Source organism: Branchiostoma lanceolatum, chromosome 7 (assembly GCF_035083965.1).
Source record: "Branchiostoma lanceolatum isolate klBraLanc5 chromosome 7, klBraLanc5.hap2, whole genome shotgun sequence".
Lineage (NCBI taxonomy): Eukaryota > Metazoa > Chordata > Leptocardii > Amphioxiformes > Branchiostomatidae > Branchiostoma > Branchiostoma lanceolatum.
This window is the reverse complement of record NC_089728.1, coordinates 17,363,862-17,388,452: the sequence shown is the minus strand read 5'-3', so window position 1 is coordinate 17,388,452 and position 24,591 is coordinate 17,363,862. Positions and strand designations below refer to the sequence as shown.

The window sequence follows — 24,591 nt, the reverse complement described above, 5'->3', positions numbered from 1 at the left end:
TCGCTGCACCACAATGCCATTTGAGGGTGACTTCGAAGATGTACACTAACAGGGAGCCAAGGAATCATCAGACGAATTCAATACCTTGTTTGTCAAGGAGTATCCCATTTGGGCTAATATGAACTTTGTTGCCGTTTCCGTTTTGGTGCTAACGGGAAGAAATCAGCACGTAAGCCACCGTTGTCACAAAGATGATATTTCTTACCCATCTTTATTATCTCTTGTGAGATCGACCAGGCGTGGGAATGAAGCAGGTGAAGATCGGTACAGACCTATGATCATATGAAGGATGATTATCTCTTAGGTAATCATTATCATCAAATCGTAGGTATGTACAATGAATGGTACTATGCAGAAAATTTTAACAGATCGGAGGCCCTACGTCTTGTACTATCATAGTTATGATATTCTGTTGCAATCAATTACTTCTACTGATGTGTGTAATGTTTTGTAATGTTTGTGTTCCGTGATGTGTATGTGTTCTCTGATTTTTGCGTTCTCTGATTTTTGTGTTCTCTGATTTTTGTGTTTTGTAATGTTTCTGTTCTATAATGTTTCTGTTCCGATGATGTTTCAGTTCTCCGATAGATGTTATATTTTTCTTTGGCAATGCAAAACATTTCAAGAGACCTTTGGTTCTACGTCTCTCACTATAAAAGTGGTGTTCTTTTATGAAACGCGTGTTAAATGGGTGACAGCTTATTTTTTTAGCTTAACGTTACTAAAACTCGGGATGCCCTGTTGTATTTCGTCAACAAGTGACATTTCTGTTACGTTAAATTTCAGAAGGTTGTCAGGTTGGCCAGAAAATTTCAAGCTGTGTAGCAATTTTTTTTGTTTTTCATTAACTTTGATTAAGGAAACCCTACCCCTGACCTCAGTAGGTTGCCCCGCCCTCTTTCCAAATACGATGTCGTCTGCTATAGCCATCGCGTCATTTCCGGTTTTGGTAAAAATATGACATTCCTCAAAAAAACTTTTAATAGGGAGACACAGCCAAATAATTACTTAACTTATTCTCTATATTTTAGTTTTTTCTTCTCAAATCGACGTTATGTTGAACAATACATTTATGATATTTCAGTTCAATGCTGATTATATAAAAAGAGGGAATCCCTCTACGCCTCCTACTATTATAATGTGACCGTCCTTACGTCACTTCCGGTTCAGGTGGTTGAGAAACTCGAAAGTGTGAGCGCGCTCGAGCAAGACGGTCGAGCCAGTTTTTAAATAAATTCTAACGCCAGAGGCGGTGTACCCAGTTGATTGTGGTCGTGTGTGCTAAAATTCAACAACAAGGAAGCGTCCAGGTAGGTTACCGTAACATAGGGACGAGAAAAGGCCGGTAAAATCGAGAAATTTGTTCGGAAAGGCTACTTCCTGATTCGTTCTACCCTGTTGATTAACGTACTGTGTGTTTCTAGGAATAAGGCCGGGGCGGAGATATAATATTCAAGCTTACAGAATATCTTGCCAAGTCATTATAAACTTCCTCCTACAAAATATACGTCTTGTCAATGTTATAAAGTTTGTGGGTATTGTACTGTATTATTTATCCGCACAGATATTGCCAAGTCATTCCTAGTTTAATATTTCATAGCTTTGGCAGATTGTTTTGAAGTTCGGTTTCTCTGTTGTTGAAAGGTCTATGGCTAGAACTAGAAGACTTAGGTTTAATATTTTACAGTTAAACAGCTTATAATGCATTGCTCATTCGTTGTACACTGTGCTTACCTATTTTATTTCCTCTTTATTAGTTCGTTATTCACTTGTTGTTTACAAAACGTTACTACCGAGGGGTCACCAAAATGTTTTGTTTTCTTAGGACTGTCAACATGCCTGTTTCGTCCAGATAACTTTGTTGTCCGAGTAAACAAAACTCCTGGACGATGACCACCTGGCATCTGGACAACTGACCGGTCCAGCATCTACTGACCAGCTTGGAGTCATTGCGTCCGCGCACCCCCTCCTCTTCTTACAAGTGGAATCTTCTAGCAATAACACCAAGGTCAACTGAGAAAGGGAATTTCCCAGAATGACTTCCTGTTTTAAGGACCACGCACCAACTTGAAGCTCTTCTACGTTTCAGCTCAAGAGCTTCTAAAAGAAGTTGTGCAGTTGTTTACTTCACTGAAACGTCTGTGAAATACAAAGGCTTGAAGCCATGCAGTGGAGGATAACAAAGTTATACAAGTCTCTTATTCTAGTATTGGGACTGCTGTTACTTGTTGTGGGTACACAATGTCAAACTACACAACAAGGAAGTATGGTGGGGACAACTGTACACACCGTTCACACTACCCACGGACCCCACCCTACATCCGAGAGCCATGCGACGTCGTCCGATCACGGGTGCACGGAACACGGGGAGGCCGAGACCAACGGACATTCGGCGCACGAGGAGACGCTGACGAGGTACCAAGTCGCCACGTTTAACTTCAATCATGTCATGTCCCCCTACGCCATAGCGCTGTGGGTCGTCCTGGCCAGCATTGCTAAAATTGGTAAGTTGTTTTCCCTGTTCCTAATGTTTACTACAGTGACTATAACATTAGCTTCAATGAGTCCGGAATTCGTCAAGCTCTTTTTATCTACTTGGCATCACAGCATACTGGATATGATATAGAATGTTATTGAAAGTTACCCCAATGAAAAATAGAGGTATTGTTTTTTGTCTGTCTGCTTGTGTGTGTGTGTGTGTTGGTGTGATAATGTGGTCAGGATAATCTGGATGGATTGTAATCATGATATTTGGTATGTGATTAGATTGGGAAGACGGAGGTCAAGGTCAACTTTGGGCCCCCTGTTGCATGACCTTATTATTGCACCAGGACGTCCAGTTTTTATATCTTTAGTCCTGTTTTACCTGTTCCTTGTTGCAACTGTAGTTTCTATGAGTGGAACTCATCTTAAAGTTTATACTTGGCATGATAGCACATACTGCTGGATATGATAACATTGATTGAACGAAACTTTATGTTGAAATGTTCACAGCAGCTAGGAAGTAGAACTCTAGGAAAACTAAGCTGTCATTTACACATGGTTGGATCAGGATTACTGTAAATGCATTTAAGTTTGGGTGGTTAAATATATTTCGTACAAAGGGGGAAAATGGAGTGTTCGCTCTGGTTTTAATTTCGCGGGAGTACTACAGTCACATACTGCGTAACAGTATTGGACAAAAATGTTCGCGGTGGTTTTAAGTTCGGTCCCTGCAAAAACCGCGAACATAAAACCACCACGAACATTTCTGCATTTACAGTAGTTGGTGTTGACAATTTAATTCACAGATCTAATTGATTTTGTGTAACATGATACCCTAAGGAATCCATTTGTATGCACAGCCAAACAGTAATAAGTTAAAGCATGTCATGTCTACTAATTTAATTATTCATCTCCTTATATCTACTGCTTTACTGGATTTGACATCAGCCCTATTTTTTATGGAAACATTTAAGTTTGGACACTTTTGAATAATCTTTTTAGTTTTACTCCAGTTGACTTGTGTCAAACTGAAAAAGTTAACTGAGAATTTTTGTTCAAATTAAAAACATTTGCAGAGACAATGCATACATTATATCATTTTCTCAATACTTTATGACATACTTGACCACATGAAATCTGCCAATTATTTATATGATAACCCCATTTGGAAGGAGTTCTATACAGGGATAAAGGTCTTCTGCCCAGCCACACTTTCAGTTCTGAGGTTTACTGCCCTAACAAGAAGTTGTTAAGCCACTTATGGGTAGATCCGATATGTAATTAGATTAGATGGATTCGAGGGAGAAAATACATGTATGGGAATTATGATAACTGAGAGGATGCAATTTATTTTGGGACCAAGTAGAATGGTCCACCCTTACACCAGTTATCAATTTGCTTCAATCTGTTATTATGCTTGGTTTGTGATCCAGATCTAGAGGTTGGCATTTATTTTTGGGAATTATAAGGTGCACTGCAGCACCTAAACTAAAGATTAAGGTGCAATTTTGTTTTTAGAAAAAAAATTGTGTGCACACCATGAAATGAAATAGAATGTCGGCAAAACGTATTCTACACAGTACATGTACAAACCCTTATAATTGTCTTTTAATAACTTCGATCTGAAATTCTACAGCTAACTTCAAAATTTCAAACGAGTACATGTAATTTATCAAACAAAGAACAACAAATTTTATATTGCTTTTTCTGATACTTGAATTTCTTGAGTATTCTGTATACCAGTGTACTAGTAATACATGTACCTCTACCCTATAGCCTACAAAAAATATCTAGGTGCACTGGTGCACCCATAGTAAAAACATTATAGGATCACAGCTCCAATTTTGGATGCACAAGAAGAGTGCACATGCACCCAGTATATTTCCAGCCCTTCTGCAATGAATGATACGTGACCATGGTGTCGCGTCAGAAACAACTGTTGCTAAGATTAGAAATAACCATTTAAATGTGGCCTCCCTTTTACCATGAATGGTACAGATGCGATACTCCACCCCAGGCCACTTTCCATTTTTACCACATGTACTCTACCAACGACCTTGTAACAACGTACATGTATGTGTCACCTCTAACTCTGACAGGGGGTGTTATACTGAGTAACATTGATTTGTGAGTGCACTTATCGCAACAGGTGCTGATGCATGGCATCGGAAATTAAACCAGTTGACATTCTATAATTACTGTAGCAATTCAACCATTTATCTTAACCATACTGATTTAATACATATTAATATATTTTACAAATCATTGTAAGTGAAAGGGTAGGCTGTTATACTTAATGATAATTACTGATATTAATTTAGCATCAAGCATTTGAGATAGTTCCACTTCTATGGACACTCAATTATTGCCATACAATTTTATTGCAATTTTTTTGTACATCCCAAATCCATAAAAAATCCACTTCTATTTTTAATGCAATCACCAGGATTTTATTAATTGTAAAATGATTTCCAGCTTGTAACATGATCTCTAAGTCCTAAATTCTTTTACAATGTGTTAGTATAGGAAAGGCAAGGCTGTCAATGTGATTTTCTTTCTCTATGGTAAGACAATCACCAATGGCAAATTCTATCCTGCCCTCCTAACATGTAATGGCAGAGACTGCTAAGTAGCTTTAGAACTACATGTACATGTAGGTACTTAGCCCATGTATGGTATTTGGGAGCATCATGTTGGAATCTGTGTAGCGTAACATGATCTCTCCCCTGACCATCCTTATACCCTGGCCTATCAATCAAGTTCTCCCCATACTAATCCCCACCTGACACTCATGGAAACCATGAAACACAGTTCTCCATTGGCTGCCTTTTAAACTGATCATGAAGGACAACCAAAAGGCAATTTGCCCTTTTTAGTCAATGCAATTAGTCTGATATGGATGTTGCAAGGGACACTGGTTGCTTCTCTTAAGCCGCCCTCTCACTGGACCCGCGGCACGCTTGGGTCGTCGCTGTGGCCGAAGGAATTGACAAAGCAGTTGTTAGTTAAGGTTTACCATTTATCTGCTATCATTTTATCTATATTTTATTTTTACTGCTATAATATTACTTCTATGAACTTCTTTGGTTTTCCATGCACCAGCTACTGTTACTTTAATTTATTACTCTTCGATACTCTCGACTAGATTTTGTATATTGGTTAACTATGATATCTCAATCTGCGTTAAGTATGTACTTTTAGCACTCGGCGCTGCCGATGTGCCACCGCTTCAAAGTTCAAAGTTCAAAGTTGTCAACGAATTTCATCGACAAAAAAAGAATCTTTTTAAGCTTTGTGTTTTTTGTTGTCTTTTTGGTCATACTTGTAAGTTGAGAGTCCTTATAAAGTCAAGGGTAACACAAATCCAGTTTAGGATGCAGCGATGCCACCAGCGTGCCGCGGGTCCAGTGAGACTCACTTTTTTAATGACATTTGGCACCAACAGTTGGAACTTTATCTTTTAACCATCAAAATGTGATCAATATTAGGGCTCGAAATTCATTTTTTGGAATAGGTACACTGGCGCACATAACCTAAAAGTTAAGCTGCACAGAAAGAATTTTGGGTGCACAACACAGAATAAATTTTAGGTGCACAAAAATGCCCCCAGTATTTCGAGACCTAACTGCACAACAAATGAATGTAGATATATGCGTTTCCCTGTGAGTTTCAAACTAATTGTCACAGTTGGTGAGATCTAAGCATGTGCTACTGCTAGCCAAAAGTGTTTCCATATCTGAACTATTCAGGGAAAATGATGGTAATTGTACATGTGAATGATAATGTGAATGATAATTGTTATTTCCAAAGTAGACAAATATAGATTGGATTTACATAACAAAAAGAACAGTGTCCATCTGCGTGTCCTGGATATTTCCAAAGATGTCATTTGTAAATGAATAACATGGTCATTTATTAATAACAGGTTATTAGTAAAGGTCCGCTCGTGTGCCATCTGGTCAGTTTCACATTACAGGAAGCTGATTTACAGAACTGCGAGGAGAAATATAGAAGAATTAGATCTAGAATAAAGCACTTTGATTTGTTTGAGCCTACCAGTATATGTGAGAGCATGTTTTGTATAAAATATAGGCCTGCTCTTTAATGTTTTGTATTTACTTTGGACACAGATTGCCCTCTATTGAACTTTTCTCCATCATAGGCCCATAATGATACATTGTACAATACATTGTACATAGGTGTACATGTCACTTTGCTCGGTGATAGAGATCGAGCAGTCATAGCTCAATTTTTAATGACTATTGACAGATACATATTGACTTTGTGTAGGAGAATCACCAGTAATGATATGTCATTACTAATGGTAATTATTGAACCATCTCCCTAAGTAACAAACAACATTCAAGATTCCCCAAATTTGATTTATTATGATGTAATTATGATGTATCATTATGATGTATTACTATAATAACAGATGGTAAAAATTGAAGATTTGATATTCATGGATCAGTGAGAAAGGTCAAGCCAAAATGGGTCTTTCCCTAATACCAGAAAATTATGATTTATTATACAGATACCCTGCTCACATTTGTTCAGCTTTTAAAACATTCTCCGCCCTGTCAGGCATACATAGATGAAAGTATATAGTATTACTTAGTCTAGTAGAATCATGTCACAACTCATTATATTCAGTACGCATAGCTAGTGTAAGCACTGTTAAGCTTTTGTAGAAGATATGTGAACAAATTCAATATCACACACCATACACGGCCTTGAAGAGGGGCATGGCCGTTAGATACCCTCTAAGTGTATCTTGGAGGCAAACAGCAGTGTTAAATGTATGTTCACACAGGGGACACTTTACCGTAATTGGCAGTCTGGTTGTACGAGCGGCAAACTACTGTAGCCTGATAATGATACTAATGAGTCCCAGAGCAGTGGCTATGGTACTAATCATGCTCTTCACGTACGTCTGCTACAAAGATAGCTTCAAAGCTCAGTTCCCCATACGGCCATTTTCTGGGGCAGCGATTCGTTGCTAAGGTCATCGTGGTGGCGTAATGGTTAGGGTGTTTAGCCCAGAACTCAGAGGAAGGCTTTTAGCTAGGATTTGTAGACAAGGGGTCCAAAAATAGGGGGTTAGGACTGTTCTTGTCTTCTCATACTTTTAGCAGACCATTTTAAGCTCTAAAAACTGCTGGTTCTCTCTCTGTCTCCCAATGGGCTCTATGGATTAACAATTTCCTGGTAGCTTTGCATGTCAATCAGTTTTCATGCTATCCAAGTGTCTGGTAGGACTAAAAAAGCAACAGTAACACTGTAACACAGTAACATGTGTATGTAATTAGTAGGGAAACAGGGGGTCTGTGCGTCCAGCTGGAAAAGAGGGCGTCCAATTCCATTGTTATTCTAGTATCATGCGTCCAAAAGACGCATGGACGCATGCCTAGCTAAAAGCCTGCCCAGATGTCTACAGGGTTTGAATCCCCTGACATACCACCAATGTTGTGTCCTCGAAAAAAGCACTTTACAAGACATTAAATGCTCACTCCACCGAGATGTAAAAATGGATACCTAGGGAGGTAGAAGGCGATGGAAGGAGAGGAATGGGCTCCTCCTTCCTATACTATGCCCTAGATCTAGACACAGTGGATTAACAACCCACTTCCTCCTTATGGGACCACCTATGATATAGTAAACATTTATAGCTAAGCTCTCCTCTGTCCTTGGTACTGAAAGACTGTTCTGCCAAGGATGGTTTCCTCAGTATATGATTGTAACTAATGTAATATTTTCTTTGTCCCACAGACAATGTCTAAATGAGACATGAGAATATGCATATTTGGCCATGACAGCCAAAAAAGAAAAGTTAAGTTAAACATATTAACTAAATGTACTGGGTGCATGTGCACTTTAGTTTAAGGCACGCAAAATTGGAGCTGTGCACCTTATTTTAGACTGTGGGTCATGCTGTGGGTGCACTGGTGTACCTAGATATTTGTCTTAAGGGTAATACATACATTACAATGTAGTATATGTAAAGGCACTATTGTACACAAGTACCGGTATACACTATTTCGAGTGTCAGAAAAGTGATAAAAGTTAAGACTTTTGTTACATTACTTGTTAAGTTGTTTATGTTTTTTTAGTTACTGGTAGCTCTGAAGCTTTAAAGAGGAGTAACGTTTGTAATTTGGTTTTGCTGAAATTCAACTTTATTCCTCTATGTTGTGTACTTAAATTTTTTCCTGTATAACTATTTTTAGAATGAATTTGAAACCTGCTGTGTGTTTTTGTAATTGTATTTTATAACTTTTTATAATGATAATTTATTTGTATACAAAACTGCCATTATAGTGACTGAAATGAGCTTGTCAAATTGTAACAGACTGAAATTGTCTCCATTAGTGTGGGTGTAAGAAATTCAAGTTAGATTTATTCTCAAAGACTTCCAGTTAGACCCCCCTCCCACGCTACTTCCTGGTCCATATCTAATGCAATATTTTATTCTCTTCTGTTTAGGCCTCCCTGGCACACTACATGTACTTCCTTGTCCATATCTCATTCAATTTATTTCATTATACTGCATTCTCTTCCAGTTAAACCCCCCTCCTACGCTAACTCCTGGTCCATATCTAATGCAATATCTAGTGTTCTCTTCTATCTAAACCTCACTGGCACACTACTTCCTTGTCCATATTTGATGCCATTTATTCCAAAATATATTCTCTTCCAATTAAACCCCTCCTACGCTACTTCCTGGTCCATATCTAATGCAATATCTATTCTCTTCTAAGTTCTATTTAAACCTCCCTGGCACACTACTTCGTGTCCATGTCTGATGCAATTCATTCCATTGTACTGCATTCTCTTCCAGTTAAGTCTCCCTCCCACGCTACTCCCTGGTCCATATCTAATGCAATATTTCCTCCCATCTTCCAGGTTTCCATTTGTCCAACAAGGTGTCAAAAATCGTTCCGGAGAGCTGCCTGCTGGTGGTACTTGGGCTGATAGTTGGAGCCATACTGTTTCTCACCAAGCAGGTCAGTAAGGCTAAGACTTTCAGACTTTATTTAAAAAAACCATTAGCGGTGTGCGTGACACACTTATCTTACTAGACTTCTTGACACAACTGGTAGGCATACTACTCTAGCTCCAGTCTGCTGCACTGATCGCTTTGATTCAGTGCGAAATAGTCTTGCACCAATTAATAGAGAAACAGTTGGCATTCAAATATCCGACGTGTAGAATATTAATAATGCAAGAGTTATGATTTTCCCAAATTGGATAAATTTGGGTGTCCAATATGTTTTTGTAAAACTTTCAATCAAAGTTGTGAACAAATGCCTGTTCAAATGCCATTACCGTAAGGCCATGTTGATTCCATTGTATGGATGACATCCTCTGGGAACCAGTACCCCAAAACTGATGAGACCATGCAGATAAAAAGAAGTTTAGCAAAAAAAGTTGGCCTCATTATGAAGTATGTGGTTAAATTAAGGAAGGTTGAACAAATGACTTAACATACATAGAATGTTACCAAACAATAGATTCTTCATTTTTGTTGTTTCAAATTTTCTTCTTTGAAGTTGGAATTGACTTTGGCATTCTATGTCATCTTACTTTATTCTTAGAATTTTTTTTTTTTCAATTTACAGCATTTACTATATATCTTTGCTCATTTTACAGCTGCCTTTGTACGATTTCCAGTGCAGTCCAAAGTTGTTGTTTTTCTAAATGAACAAAAACTGATTTATGCATGGATGTCATCCATAAAATCGAATCAACATGGCCTAACAGAGGACTATGCAACTTGCTAAAAAAACGCTCTAGGGAAAGCTCCTGATATGTAATAAGTGGCTCTGAGAAACAATTGAATAAATTGATATTGCCTCAGTGACCTTTAGAGTATAAGCAGCATGCAGTCTGCCCTTTAAGTTATAATTGTGGCTGTTGGGTTTCTAGGTAGGATCATCAATACTGTGCATTTGTAGCAGCCAACTGTAAAGGGCACATGGCTGCCTTAGCTTACAGGATTAACCTGTTGGTACCTCCCCAAAGAGGGATTTTGGTACACGCAAAAGAGATTAGCAGATAAAAGTAATAATTATATATAAGTTATTGGTAGCTACGTAGGGAAAATTCCTGCAGTTGTCAGGCATATGTACTTTAAAGCCTGGAGATTTTCATATACATTGTATAGCAAACCATTTTTATTGCAATGCCATTTTTTTTAAAAACAACTTTATCCTCATTCAATATTACTGTTGCAACACCCACCGTATACAATGTATCCATATACATACATGTAATACTGCATATACACCAGCTGTCTACAGCTTTTTTTATTCCGTCCCACTCATTGTTTGGGGACCCATTTTTGCTGTTGAATCTGTCATTTTTAGCATACAAAAATACCTTTTCATCAATCGTATATCAATCTTAAGTTCAGATCTTTTGGAAGGATGGGGAGAATTTTTGTTCTGTCCTAACAAGCAAATTTCAGTCCCAGGATGGAAGGATATGTCCTAGAGACAGCCCTGATATACACTAAATGCAAAATTTAATATACATCTAAATATTTGATATTATTATATATTATCAGATCTGGGGGACTCTTGATTTTGCTTTTCCTCAGAGAGAAACCAAAGCTGCTTTGGAGGGAGTCTAGATTCACTTTATTGTGAGGTGTGTCCTGTAGCTCAACTGATAGCAGGTAGTAGCCTCACAGTTGAGCTTCTGTTTCCAATAAATTGCTACCGGGGAGACCGCAGGTCAATCCCAGGAAGGGCATCTTGGTTGGGACAGCACCTGTCTTTCGGAAGGACCGTAGAATCGGGTTCCTTTGTTTCAGGCGGTGCCTGAAGCATGTAAAAAGGCATTGCTTAGAGCTAGCAACCCCTCCCTGTTAAAATATACCCTGCTACAGAAACAGCATTGGGAAACTTGCTGCCCTATATGCCACTTTAAGGCATTGCAATGGTGTTAACAAGTAAACTTTATTATTAATTTTTGATTGAATTTTTTTTAATTGTATACTCCAGGAGGAAAACGTCCACACCCTGAGTGCAGACACTTTCTTCCTGTATCTCCTGCCTCCCATCGTGGTAGAGGCTGGATACTTCATGCCCAACAGGGCCTTCTTTGACAACATTGCAAGTATCCTTACATATGCAGGTAGGGTCAGACAATTGTTGCTACAAAACTTGTCTATAGCATCCAATCTATTCCATCCATCCATCCGTCCACCTGTCCATCCTTCCATCCGTCCGTCCGTCTGTCCTTCCATCCATCTGTCCGTCCATCCATCCATCCATCCATCTGTCCGTCTTTCCATCCATCCATCTGTCTGTCCGTCCATCTGTCCATCCATCTGTCCATCCATCTGTCCGTCCATCCATCTGTCCATCCATCTGTCCATCTTTCCTTCCATCCGTCTGTCCGTCCATCTGTCCATCCATCTGTCCATCCATCCATCCATCTGTCCGTCTTTCCTTCCATCCATCTGTCTGTCCGTCCATCTGTCCATCCATCTGTCCGTCCATCCATCCATCCATCTGTCTGTCCATCCATCCATCCATCCATCTGTCCGTCTTTCCATCCATCCATCTGTCTGTCCGTCCATCTGTCCATCCATCTGTCCGTCCATCCATCCATCCATCTGTCCGTCCGTCCATCCATCCATCCATCCATCCATCTGTCCGTCTTTCCATCCATCCATCTGTCCGTCCATCTGTCCATCCATCTGTCCGTCCATCCATCCATCCATCCATCCATCCATCCGTCCATCCATCTGTCCGTCCATCCATCCGTCCATCCGTCCATCCATCTGTCCGTCAGTACCCATAATTCAACCAGGGTACATAATTCCAACAACCGGGGCCCTGAAAAGATACGTCCAATCAGATTTTCAGCCCAATGTCCCCCAGTACAATGCATATCTAAACTGTGCATACCTGGGAGTTGCTACACTAGAGATCTCTCAAAACCATTCTTTTTCAAAGAGGCAAATTTATGTTAACCCGGTGGATTAATGTTATTGGAGGTTACATCACAAGTGTTTTTTGTACCTGTACGAAACTAATCTGTTCTGTATTTCCCAGTCATCGGCACGTTATGGAACACGTTAGGCATCTCCATGTCCCTGTACGGATGTGCACAGCTGGGCTGGCTGGGTTCGGCCAGTGATATCTCCCTTCTACGCTGCCTCCTGTTCGGTAGTCTCATCTCCGCGGTGGACCCCGTGGCGGTACTGGCGGTGTTTGAGGAGGTCCACGTTAATGAACTTCTCCACATTACCGTGTTTGGAGAGTCACTACTGAATGACGCTGTGACAGTGGTGAGTACTTTTCTTTTTGCCCTTGCAATGCCTTTTTCAAGCCCAAACCTACGTCTCTCTTTGCCCAAACATAACTCTACTCATTGGTAAAACGTACACATTTCAACATTTCCACTTAAACAGCACAATCATATACAAACTTACATCGAAGAAGGTTAGATATCCAGGTAATAAGATACTCCAAAGAGCAGTTACTCAATCAACTGGATATAATTTTGAAAACGGTCAGATGTTTCAAATAGCATCCATAGGATCTTGCTTGTGTCACTAGCAAAAAGTAGTGGATGCTACTTGAAACGTCAGACTGTTTTCAAAATCAGATCTAGTTGCTTGTCAATGAGTAACTGCTCTTTGGCACATATACAAACTTGTGTGCATATTTATTCTCATTGTAGCCTTTAGAAACTTGTGCTGCTTACGATATTGGCACTTGAACAAAATACCTTTGATGCAATCAACAAAGAAAGAGTGTATTATGCATGAATCTAAGACATGTCTGAATAGGGGAAACCTTTTTTCACAGGTACTGTACCACATGTTTGAGGCGTACAATCAGATTGGGGAGGACAACATCATAGCCATAGACGTTGTGGCGGGGTGTGCATCATTTTTCATTGTTGGGCTGGGAGGCGTTCTCATTGGGGTCATCTTTGGGGTCATCACATCCTTCACAACAAGGTCAGAGGTCATACTAATCATAAGTCTATAACTCAAGATTGTTTTGTTGTAAACAATTGCATTCAAATTTGTTGAAGACACTTAATTAGCTAGCCGTTGTATTAAAAAGTGCACACTGAAACACTGCATTGTTGAAATATTGCAATGTGTCTGTCCTTAGTGCTGAAATGAAAGTGGTTGACTGTTGTTGTATTTTTCTTTCCATACTGCTTTCGTTTACAGTTTGCGGCATTTAAAAGAATGTTTCTTGATAATATTGCAAGTCTGTGATAAGGAATCACTTCAGAAATTCTTATCACAAAATGTTTCGAGTTAACAGTTCTCTGAACTATCTCTATGTATAAGAATTTGAAAAGCCTCAACAAAGTGTATATGATTTATTTCAGGTTTACAGATCACGTGAGGGTGATCGAGCCTCTGTTCGTCTTTGTGTTCTCATACCTGTCGTACCTGACGGCCGAGATGTTCCATCTGTCTGGCATTATGGCGTAAGTATCTATAAGAACAAAGCGAAGGGGTTTGAAGTTCGTTAAGATACCATGGGCCTTCGAAGCAATCTTCAGATTCTTCGAAGCAATCTTCAGATTCTTCGAAGCAATCTTCAGATTCTCTGAAACAATCTTCAGATTCTGTGAAATAATCTTCAGATTCTTTGAAACAATCTTCAGATTCTTTGAGACAATCTTCAGATTCTTTGAGACAATCTTCAGATTTTTCAGAAAATCTCAAGATTTTCAACGACTCGTGACGAATCTACTATGGGGTCAATGCGCAATATGATCCGTTAAGTGGCATGGAAGTTTTTCATAAAATATCAACTTTGTCATAAAAAGCTGTAAGATGCTACAGGCATTTGTCCAAAGTGCAATATTTAGTCCAAAATTAATCTAGAGGGTGTTTGATGTATTATGCCAAATACTGGCTAGACAGATACAGATACACTATACTGTGCTACATGTTCTGTTTGTATTCTTGTGAGAACGGGAAGTGTCAAGTCTAGTCTAATCACTGGAGTTCGAAAACAATATTGGCATTGCAATGCTATCCTCTGGAGAGAATTGAGTTCTCTGTTCTGTATCTGTATAGCCGGTATAACCGCCCTTCGTCGTAACACACCAGTTCCACTGTATAAGGGAGCCATTCCATTTGAAGCATATCTAAGACTATACCAGCCATCTTGAAAAGTATGCCCTGGTGTGAGTACTGACTGATAAGTAGTGAAGGAATCAACAATCCCATGGGCATAGCGAGGTCACTATGTCAGCGATATCACTATGTCAGCGATATAAATGGCAGCCACTCAGGCACTTCAGCCCCATCAATTGCAAACTCAGTCTCCCTTTATATTCAGCCCCTAGCTGCAATTTGCAGAGGAGAGAAAATTGGCACCATACATAATAGAGTCAAATCACAGCCCTTGCTTTTGAGGCCAATTGCTGTTAGAAAATGTCTGCCATGATTAGGAAAGTGATCCTCAGGGTATGGCATTTCTTGTGACACATATGAAAGATTCAACAAGTCTTAGAGTACTGTAAATGCAGAAATGTTTGTGCGGTTTTATGTTCCCGGTTTTCACGGCGACCGTTTTACTTAAAGCCACCGCGAACATTTTCGTCCAATACTGTAGCAGTATGTGACTATAGCACTGCCAAGTTAAAACCGCCGCAAACACTACATTTTTGCCTTAGCGCGAAATTAAGACCACGCAAACTTAAATAAATTTACAGTATTCTCTCGCAACTTGGTTACTATTCAGTGAGTGAGCCGAAGGTAAACCCTGTGTGAGTTCCAATTGCTTTGATTGCGTTTGATGTGAAATTGGCAATCTGTGTAAAACACTGAAATTGGTTCCGTCGTAATGAGGTCTTCTGTACATGACCTTGAGGTTTTTAATCTATCTCGCTTTCTGGGCGCACCCAACTGGAACTGGTAGCGGTAGATGGAATACAAAGATATGATCTAGATCTGGTGCCTTTTGATGGAAGTTTCCTTATTCTTCTGCATGCAGAGACAAGTTGGAATATCGATTCCTCTTGCTTGGGAATTGCGATGAAAGAAAGGGCTGAATTAAGTTGTCCAATGTTTTTAAGCTGGACATTCTAGCTGATACTGTAGGACATGAAAAGTCCAATTTCCTGCAGTAAATAAGTTCTGTTGACCAGCCGCCCTTATCTTCTCACACCTGTTCATGAGATAAGATGTGCTTTAAGAATGCTAAGCCCGTCATTTCAGGAACTGGTGTCTTACAACTCCAGGAACATCAGAGGAATAAGGAAAGGATTGGAAGTCTTTACATGTCTCAGCGTAGTGCATGTATCCAGAGAACTTGATACATTGTGAATGAACATGACGGTGTACATGTATACCGCATGGCATCTATGGCCTTGTGGCTAGGCTAGGGGACTAGAGATCAAGAGTTCACGTGTTTGATCCCTGGCATTGACCTGGCTAGACTGTTTCCTTGGAAAAGGAACTGCACACATGACTTTCCTCATTCCACCCAGGAGTAAAAATGGGTACCTGACTTTGGTTGGGGAGGTAAAAGGTGGTGGAAGTAGAGGGATGGGCTCTGCCTTCCAATACCATGCCCTAGACAGTGCCCATATGGCCTCAAAAAGGCTGAGACTACCTTTATCTTTTATGTACAGTCAAACCTGTATTAGCGGTCACCTTTGCATAGCGGCCACCTGCCCATAGTGGTCACTTTTTGTCGGTCCCTTGGATTTTTCCCATTGACATAAGCATTAAGAATTAGGCTATAACGGTCACCTGTCCAACGCGGTCGCGGCCACTCGATTTTCGGTCCCGCGGGTCTGGAAACACTGCCGATAACGGTCACGGCGCATGGTCGCCGCAAGGTTCAGGAGCCTTCTTTCAAATCCCCGCAGAAAAAAATGTCATTATAGCTGCAGTGTTACCCATGAAAATGTTGTACATGGTTTTATTTTGCTCTTGGTGTTGGTTTTGAATTTTCAAAACCGCTAAGACGCCAGAAATTTGCAAAAAAACAGAGCCTCTTTGTGCGCGGTCCTAGCGCGACGCTTTGTTTACTTGGGTTACTTCACTAGTAGCACCATGGGGGAGCAGTTTGTTAAAAAAAGACAGACGCCTTTTATCCTCTAAAAAAAGGTTATAAAGTCATCCATTCTTTGTATATTCTGTTTTCTTTATTCAAAGAACTTCTTTGACGAAATAAGTTTACATTTTGTACTATTCAATGTAGAGTAAAATCATAACTCACACATTGCAGCTGCACCCATATTACAGTAGACTATCCCAATGACCTTATGACCTCTCATCTTGCAGCTGTTGTTTTTTCTCCCGGCAAGGAATCCGACCCAAACAGGCTGATTTTACCGTGAAATTCCGCAATTATTTGCTGATAAATGATGTCGCCGCGCAATTGAAAATGACACGGTTGTCTTTGGCAACATTTTGGTCGCATGTGCTCCGGATTGGGGGCGGATCGATGGATCGACTTGGACTAAAATTTAGTATTTGCTTGTGGAAACATGTGCCACATATTGCTCGTAATCAATCAACCGTTTCTATAGAGTGGCCACCTGTCCATAGCGGTCGATTTTGGCCAGTCCCTTGAGTGACCGCTATAGGCAGGTTTGACTGTACATGTATATGTGTTGTTGCATTATCTCAATATGCAATAGGTACAACCATGTTTTGCATAGGGTGAAAGAAGATTCAGTCTTAGTTTAATCTTATAGTCCTTAGTCCTGTCAAACTCAGCCAATTTGGCAGGTTATATCTTGCAGGGGCAATATGGTATGATATGCCTGCATGGCAGAATTCAATCTATATTGCTTTTTTTGTCAGACTTGATAAAAAGCATTTTCATACAAGTAAATCTTTCAGAACAACCTGATCTTTTTTAAGAGTTTTTTTTCAGTCCTGCATGCATGCTACTCAGACTTTAATGTCATACAGCATTAACGCCAACCCGTATAATTCCTGGCAATCGGACATATACTACACTTTAATAGGTTGATGAAGGTTAGACATCCAGGTAATAATATACGCCAAAAATAATTACTCAAGCAACTGGATAAGATTTTGAAACAGTCAGACGTTTCAGACAGTATCCACTGTCTTTCGTCAGTGACTAACGATAGGACTGAGAACACCAGGTTTTATACCAAAACTCTGAATAGATATGTTAATGAGGTAAAGACAATTTAGGATGTCTTGAAGTAGTCTTTAGAAAGAAGATTAATTCAAGACAAAGTTTATGCCAATAGTTCAATTAGCTACTGTTGTTCTAGTACAGTAACTAAATGTTGCTTGTTATTTTTGTCGTATACACTTTAATAGACTCGCTTCAGAAATATAAGATGCAAGTTAACACCCTTAGGTCCTGTGGAGTGTGATTCTCTATCCAAATAAGTGGAGGAAGAGCCCAATTACAGTGGACATATTGTCACACTTATCTTCAAATGTAGTCTGGTAAATACTTATAATTGAAATTTATCATAACCAACAACCTAGAAAGCTTCTCGTCACTCAACGTTATAATCACTGTCATTGCCAATTTTCTTCTTAGCCTGCACAAGCTTGCTTATATGGATGACATCCTCTATCAGATCAGATTGGTAAATGCCTTTCCGATAGAATGTTTCACAACCTCATTTTTCAACAGTTATGACATATTCTCTCATTTTGCTGTGGATATATAAATACATACATACACTGTGTATTCTGTATCACTCAGAATGCGATACACTGTGTTGTATTTTATTAATGTCATATGCGAAAATACACATATTTCAATGCAAAATGCGCCAGAAGTTGGGGGAATTTTGTGTCTCGAAAAAAAAATTGTAACAACATCGATTCCAACTTCCAAATATAATATTCAAATTTTTGACAGCGACGCAAACATTGGATGGAAGTTCATGTAATACGGCGTCGAATCCCGGGCATTACGGTGAAATATAGACTGGTCCGGAACACCCTTATCGAACGTTATCCCAGCCCAGATGTTGTGCCTCCTCCATTTGTTAAGCGGAAGCATTGCTGCAAAAATTTGCCAATCTATCAAAAGGAGAAAGACTTTTCTCTCTGAAGACAGGCCAAAATTAAATTTAGTTTTAGATGTCAACCACATGATCGAGTTACCGTGGCCCAATGGAGGAGACACCGATTGATTAATTACATAACTCACCATCCAATCAAGTCCCTTCAGGTTCCGACAATAGCGCTATAGAGGGCAGCCAATTTTCTGACTTCTTGCTGCGCACGCACCATATGTATATCACTGTGGACAGCATGGCAGCTTGGGTTGCATACAAATGTACCATGCTTTATGAATTATCAATTTGAGTAGAATATAGATGGTGTAGAAGATGATCCTTAGAGGAACATAACTGTCAACTTACATATTCTTACAGCTCCTTGATTTAAGTCTTGGCTGTTGTTGAGGCCTCCAAGGGGCTGTAGGTAGATAGCACTTGGCTTAATGGATTTCTTGAAATACTCTCACTGGTGGATTTGACGGTCATTTGCATGAAATTGCATTTTAGTTGAGGAGTACACCTAAGTGTTGTTAAAAGCACATGGGATTATTGCAAGATTATTTTATGGGTTTGGTAGAATGCAAAGGAGAACACCTTTATTTCAATATTTCAAGAATGCCTTCCTAGCCTGGGGCCAAAATTTAATTCTAAGTGCATTTTCCTGGTACTTCAATGAATATGAAGCTTCAGAATCTGTTTTCCAGCAATGCAGAACATACATGTAGCCGCTAAATAAAATCTGAAGTACGTGCCTCAGGAGTTTCTTGTAAATGAGAGAGTTGACTTTCCATTTATCAAAATACATGACATTGTCAGTTGTATCATCTCCAATATAAAATCCAAGGACTGCCCTACAATCTACATTGTATGTTTCTGTATTCTTCTACCATGGACTTGACTTGACTTACTTGACTTATGTCGAGTGCCAGTCTTCCTCCGCCACTCGAACCACTCTGCCAGCCCAGAAACGCCTGTCATCCATTGCCCTCTACCATGGTGCATCGGGTTGGCGTAACGGTTAAGGTGTTTGGCCAAGAACCCAGAGCAGAGGTCCTAGGTTTGAATCCCCAGACACGCCACCAATGTTTTTCTCTTGGGAAAGGCACGTAACAACACTTTCCTCACTCCACCCAGGTGTAAAAATGGGTAGTACTACCTGACTTTGGTTGGGGAGGTAAAAGGCGGAGGAAGGAGAGGGTTGGGCTCCAAATTCCAATGCCCTAGACACAGTGGATAACAACCCACTGGCACTATGGCCTCAGAAAGGCTTTGGGACTACCTTGAACTTTTATGCACATGTATGGTTTGTTGAATCGTCTCAATATGTTCAAGTTGTTGCACAGTGTGAAAGAAGATCCATTTTACTTACAGTCCTGTCAAACTCAGACAATTTGATAGGCTTAATATCTGTTACAAACAATGACTACTAGGTATTTATGCCTGCATGGAACTACCTTAAAGTTTATTCCTTAACCATTACCTTTTTTACTCTTCTCCAGAGCTGTGTTCTGTGGGATCACCATGAAGAACTATGTGGAAGCCAACATTTCCCAGAAGTCGCACACAACCATCAAGTACTCGATGAAGATGCTGTCCAACGTGTCAGAAACTGTCATCTTCATGTTCCTGGGGCTGTCCACAGTGAACAGCTACCACGACTGGAACACAGGATTCGTGCTGTTAACCCTGCTGTTCTGTCTGTTCTATAGAGGGATAGGTAAGTTCTGTCTGTGCTATAGAGGAATAGGTAAGTTCTGTCTGTTCTATAGAAGGATAGGTAAGTTCTGTCTGTTCTATAGAGGGATAGGTAAGTTCTGCTGTTCTATAGAAGGATAGGTAAGTTCTGTCTGTTCTATAGAGGGATAGGTAAGTTCTGTCTGTTCTATAGAGGGATAGGTAAGTTCTGTCTGTTCTATAGAAGAATAGGTAAGTTCTGTCTGTTCTATAGAGGGATAGGTAAGTTCTGTCTGTTCTATAGAAGGATAGGTAAGTTCTGTCTGTTCTATAGAGGGATAGGTAAGTTCTGTCTGTTCTATAGAGGGATAGGTAAGTTCTGTCTGTTCTATAGAAGGATAGGTAAGTTCTGTCTGTTCTATAGAAGGATAGGTAAGTGTTGCAGCTGTGCGTGTCCTTGGTAACATACTGTAAAGCAGAAAGTAATTATTTTGTCAATTTGTGATGTCCCATTTTAGATCACCGAAGTATATTTGGGTCACTAGAAACAATGGATACATGCTGGCTGGTCTGGGATAATTCGATTTTGCTTAGATAAACAATGTAGCCCTGACAAGTTTCTTGCAACTTTGAAGTTTTATGAGACTGAAGATATTGCCTAAAACTTCTAATCATTTGTAGTGACAACTTCCCAAGAGAAAACGATTCTCCAAGCAGAGGTTTCAGTCAGGGGGCTGTAGTGTCTGCGATTTCTTTCATCTGCCTCCCTCCACAAAAGAAATTGTGGCCACTTCTGGCCCTCAGACCATAACCTCTGCTTGGAGAATGAGAGAAGACAACATTCCCTAGGGAGTGTAGCTTGGGTACCATCCTCCATAGTTTTGCTGGCTTACCACAGAAAGCGAGCAAAATGGAAGAGAAAGCGGTAACTACATTTTGTATGGAGGATTGTGCCAACTTGAAAGCAAAAAAAATGTTAACACCTTTAATGTTTTCTTTTGGTTCATTTTTTTTTTTTTATTACTATAGGGATACTGGTGCTAACCTGGGTACTGAACAGGTATCGTATGACCAAGTACACCGGAGTAGACCAGTTTGTCATGGCGTACGGCGGGCTCCGCGGAGCCGTGGCATTCTCCCTGGTGTTTCTTCTGGACGAGCGCCACTTCCCAGAGAAGAAGGCCATGATCACAGCAACTATCTGTGTCATCTACTTCACTGTGTTTATACAGGTCGGCTGCAACATTCTTTCAAAGAATACTTTCTTTCAAAGAATCATTCCCATATGGAGCGAACTGCTGGAGCATATCAGATGTCTAAAACTATGCCCAAATATCTAAATTAAAACCTTTAAAAAAAGTTATCAAAACTCAAGTTTATAACCTTGTTTCTACCAGTTTCCATCCTCAAACTATATGTACCTGGTTCGCTCGTTCATGTACTAACTGTATCTCAGTCTAAATTCACCCTTTTGTTTATATGTTTTCTTTGAATTAATTTGTGTCTATGTTTTATTCAATCATGTATTTGTATTATGTGAGTATCTTTTCAACTTGGGCAGAAGACATATAGAAGCATATATCCTGTTCCTCTTGTGCTATATGATGAGGAAATTGAAATAGATAAAATGTTAAGTCTTTTCTTTCCAGGCAGTTGCAGACATGTAACATCTTTAAAATGAATACAGTGTTAAGGTACTGTTTTCTGCAGTGTATGCTTTTAGACCTGAATCGTATAGAGTACGAATCAAAATGAGTACCTAGCCTCGGTTAGGGACGTCCCTCGGATAGGACGTTAAATGGAGGTTCCATGTTTGAGGAGAGCCACACCTTAGGCATGTTAAAGAACCCATTGCACTCATCGAAAAGAGTAGGGGTCCTTCCCGATGTGAGTGGTTCAAAACCTACAGGCCTATGGCGGCAAACGAAGAATTGTCGTATTGAGGTCACCTGAGTGCCGAATGGCAGCCGCTCCAGACCCTTGCGATCTAGTCCCGCCAATTGTGCGCTCCTCGCAATTCAGCCCCTGGCTGCGAAGAGAGAATACTCGGCCTACCTAATAATAAATAATTATAATAATAAAAGCTTGACATGTAGAATTATGCATTGTGGAACTTTTAACAAGTATTTATGTATCCTGTACCACCCAGGGCATCACCATCAAGCCGCTGGTGAACCTGCTCCATGTGAAGAGAAGTGCCAAGCACAAACCTTCCATGACAGAACAGATCAACGAAAGGGTGAGACAATCTGTAGAATAAACAACTTGATATGTATATTCTCCATTATCACTCTATTTTATTCTATTTTAATTGATTGTATGTTCAAACTGTAACCTCTGTTACAATTTATCCACTGGGTTACGTATCTGCCACTTGTAAAAACTATGTGTTTGAGAGATCTCTAGTTCAGCATCCCCAGGTATGCACAGTTTAGATATTCAGGCCTGGAGTGAATCATACCTGGGGATATTGCATTGGAGATCTCTTTAGATGCATTTTGTCATGGTTGCAGATATATGTCACCTGGCAGAATTATGTTATTGGACCTTATAGCAGACTGCACAATATTATTGATAGGCAACCATATTTGGCCATGTTGATTTGATTATATGGATGGCATCCCGGCATCAATTTTTTTTTCCACAAAATTAAATCATTTTTGACCATACTGTATATCAAATAAAACAGCTACTAAATGAGGAACTATACACTGTGAATTGCAAAAAAATATGTCGGAAAACAGATACTAATGTCGTAGAATGCCAAAGTCAATTTCAATCTCAGAATAGATGTGAAGGAACAAAAATCCAGACTTGATAATTATTCAATATACCATACTCTTGTGTGTTAGTCATTTGTACAACCTTCTGGATTACTCAAATTTCATAATGAAGGCAACTTTTTTTTCCAAACTTTTTTATTCACACGCTCGCATCAGTTTTGGGGTTCCCAGAAGATGTCATCCATATAATCAAATCAACATGACCTAATCTTAACCAACCAATCACTGACACTGTTGACATGTCAATCAATTATCTGTTCCTTCCTTAGTTGATTGATCATATGATGGCAGCAATAGAGGACATCACTGGTCATCATGGTCACCACTACTGGAGAGACAGGTGATAAACATGCACCTTGTATAGGTTGTGAAGAACAATTGAGCTTTACTGTGCCAGAAATGAATTGATGTTCAAATCATTTATGCTTTAGAGGGTTCATGTCTATTTGTGCTCACTGTACCTAAGTTTGCATTCTTGTGACAGTTTACTCAAGAAGACTAACTAGTGGCATTTCCTTTCATTCAAAAGTCATATTAGATTTTGTACCATGATTGTATTGTTCTCCATGCTTAGCCAATGAAACTGTCCGTGGTGCTGATTTTATTGCAGTTGTGTGCTTCAAATTTGCTCTCAATTTCTTTGAACTGTTTTCTGCTACAGATTTCGTTCTTACTCAACAAAATGACTGTTTGTATCTGGAACCATTTTCTTGTTGATTAATGCTGTAACCAACAAAACCTTGCCCCAGAGGCCCTGGGTTTGAATCTCCTGACATGCCCTGTTGACGTTGTGCCCTTAGGAAACACAAATTTCCTCAGTTTATTCAGGTGAAAATGAGTACCTATTTTCGGTTAGGGATGTCCCTTGGATAGGACATTAAACGGAGGTCCTGTGTTTGAGGAGAGCCACACCTTAAGCATGCAAAAGAACCCGCCACACGAAAATAGTAGGGGTCCTTCCTGGTGTGAGTGGATCAAATAAATCAGTCTGGCTATGCAGCATGTCCTGTTTAGTACAAACCTGGTGTGTTACGCCACGAGGAAGTTTAAACCATTCCTTACTGTACTGTTCTATTTTGCAGATTTGAATACCTCGACAATCACTACGTGAAGAAAGTGCTGGTCAGGAATTACCGAGAAGCCATTCAGGAGAAGGAAATACTGGATGTTCACCGCAAATTGAACGAGAAGGACGCCCAAGACATGCTGAAGAGGAACGTTTCCTTTGCGGCAAGCCTCCACGAGATGGTTCTCAGCGGCCAGATGCACATTGATTCCGTCGGTCGACTGCTGAGGAACGAAACGTCTTCTTGTAACTTGTAAGTCTGACATTTTTCATTTGCTTAGTAGTCCACTGTGTTCTGTTGCTGCAGTGGTCTGAACACCCAGCAGCTGCAATCAGTCTTTCTTCAAATCTCTCCACTTTTTCCGGTTCATCGCGAGCTTCCTTAGCTCCTGCAGTTCTCTTTCTGACTGCAATGGTCCTACATGTATCCGAAAATAATTTCATCAGGTTGGTAGAACATAGGATATTTGGTGTTTCTTTTAACACAACCAGGTAATCTCACTTGCTAACGTTTCGGTGTCTGTCAGACACCTTCTTCAGAGCTTCTGACTGGAGTACTGCTTCTCACCGCTATAAGTT

At 39.9% G+C, this 24,591-nt stretch overlaps 1 protein-coding gene across 2 annotated transcripts in view; it reads left to right on the top strand.

The window, feature by feature from the left end:
- The first annotated feature begins 1,159 nt into the window (after positions 1-1,159).
- LOC136437955 (sodium/hydrogen exchanger 3-like) overlaps positions 1,160-24,591 on the top strand; it is a 37,245-nt gene continuing 13,813 nt past the window's right edge. For both annotated transcript variants that reach the window (XM_066432556.1, XM_066432555.1), the window contains exons 1-12: positions 1,160-1,310; positions 1,826-2,504; positions 9,388-9,488; positions 11,490-11,622; positions 12,549-12,784; positions 13,308-13,462; positions 13,849-13,950; positions 19,989-20,206; positions 21,193-21,395; positions 22,313-22,402; positions 23,216-23,286; positions 24,029-24,265. In XM_066432556.1, coding sequence (XP_066288653.1) covers positions 2,165-2,504; positions 9,388-9,488; positions 11,490-11,622; positions 12,549-12,784; positions 13,308-13,462; positions 13,849-13,950; positions 19,989-20,206; positions 21,193-21,395; positions 22,313-22,402; positions 23,216-23,286; positions 24,029-24,265 — 1,886 coding nt within the window. In that variant the 5' untranslated portion in view covers positions 1,160-1,310; positions 1,826-2,164. The remainder of the gene's footprint in view (positions 1,311-1,825; positions 2,505-9,387; positions 9,489-11,489; positions 11,623-12,548; positions 12,785-13,307; positions 13,463-13,848; positions 13,951-19,988; positions 20,207-21,192; positions 21,396-22,312; positions 22,403-23,215; positions 23,287-24,028; positions 24,266-24,591) is intronic.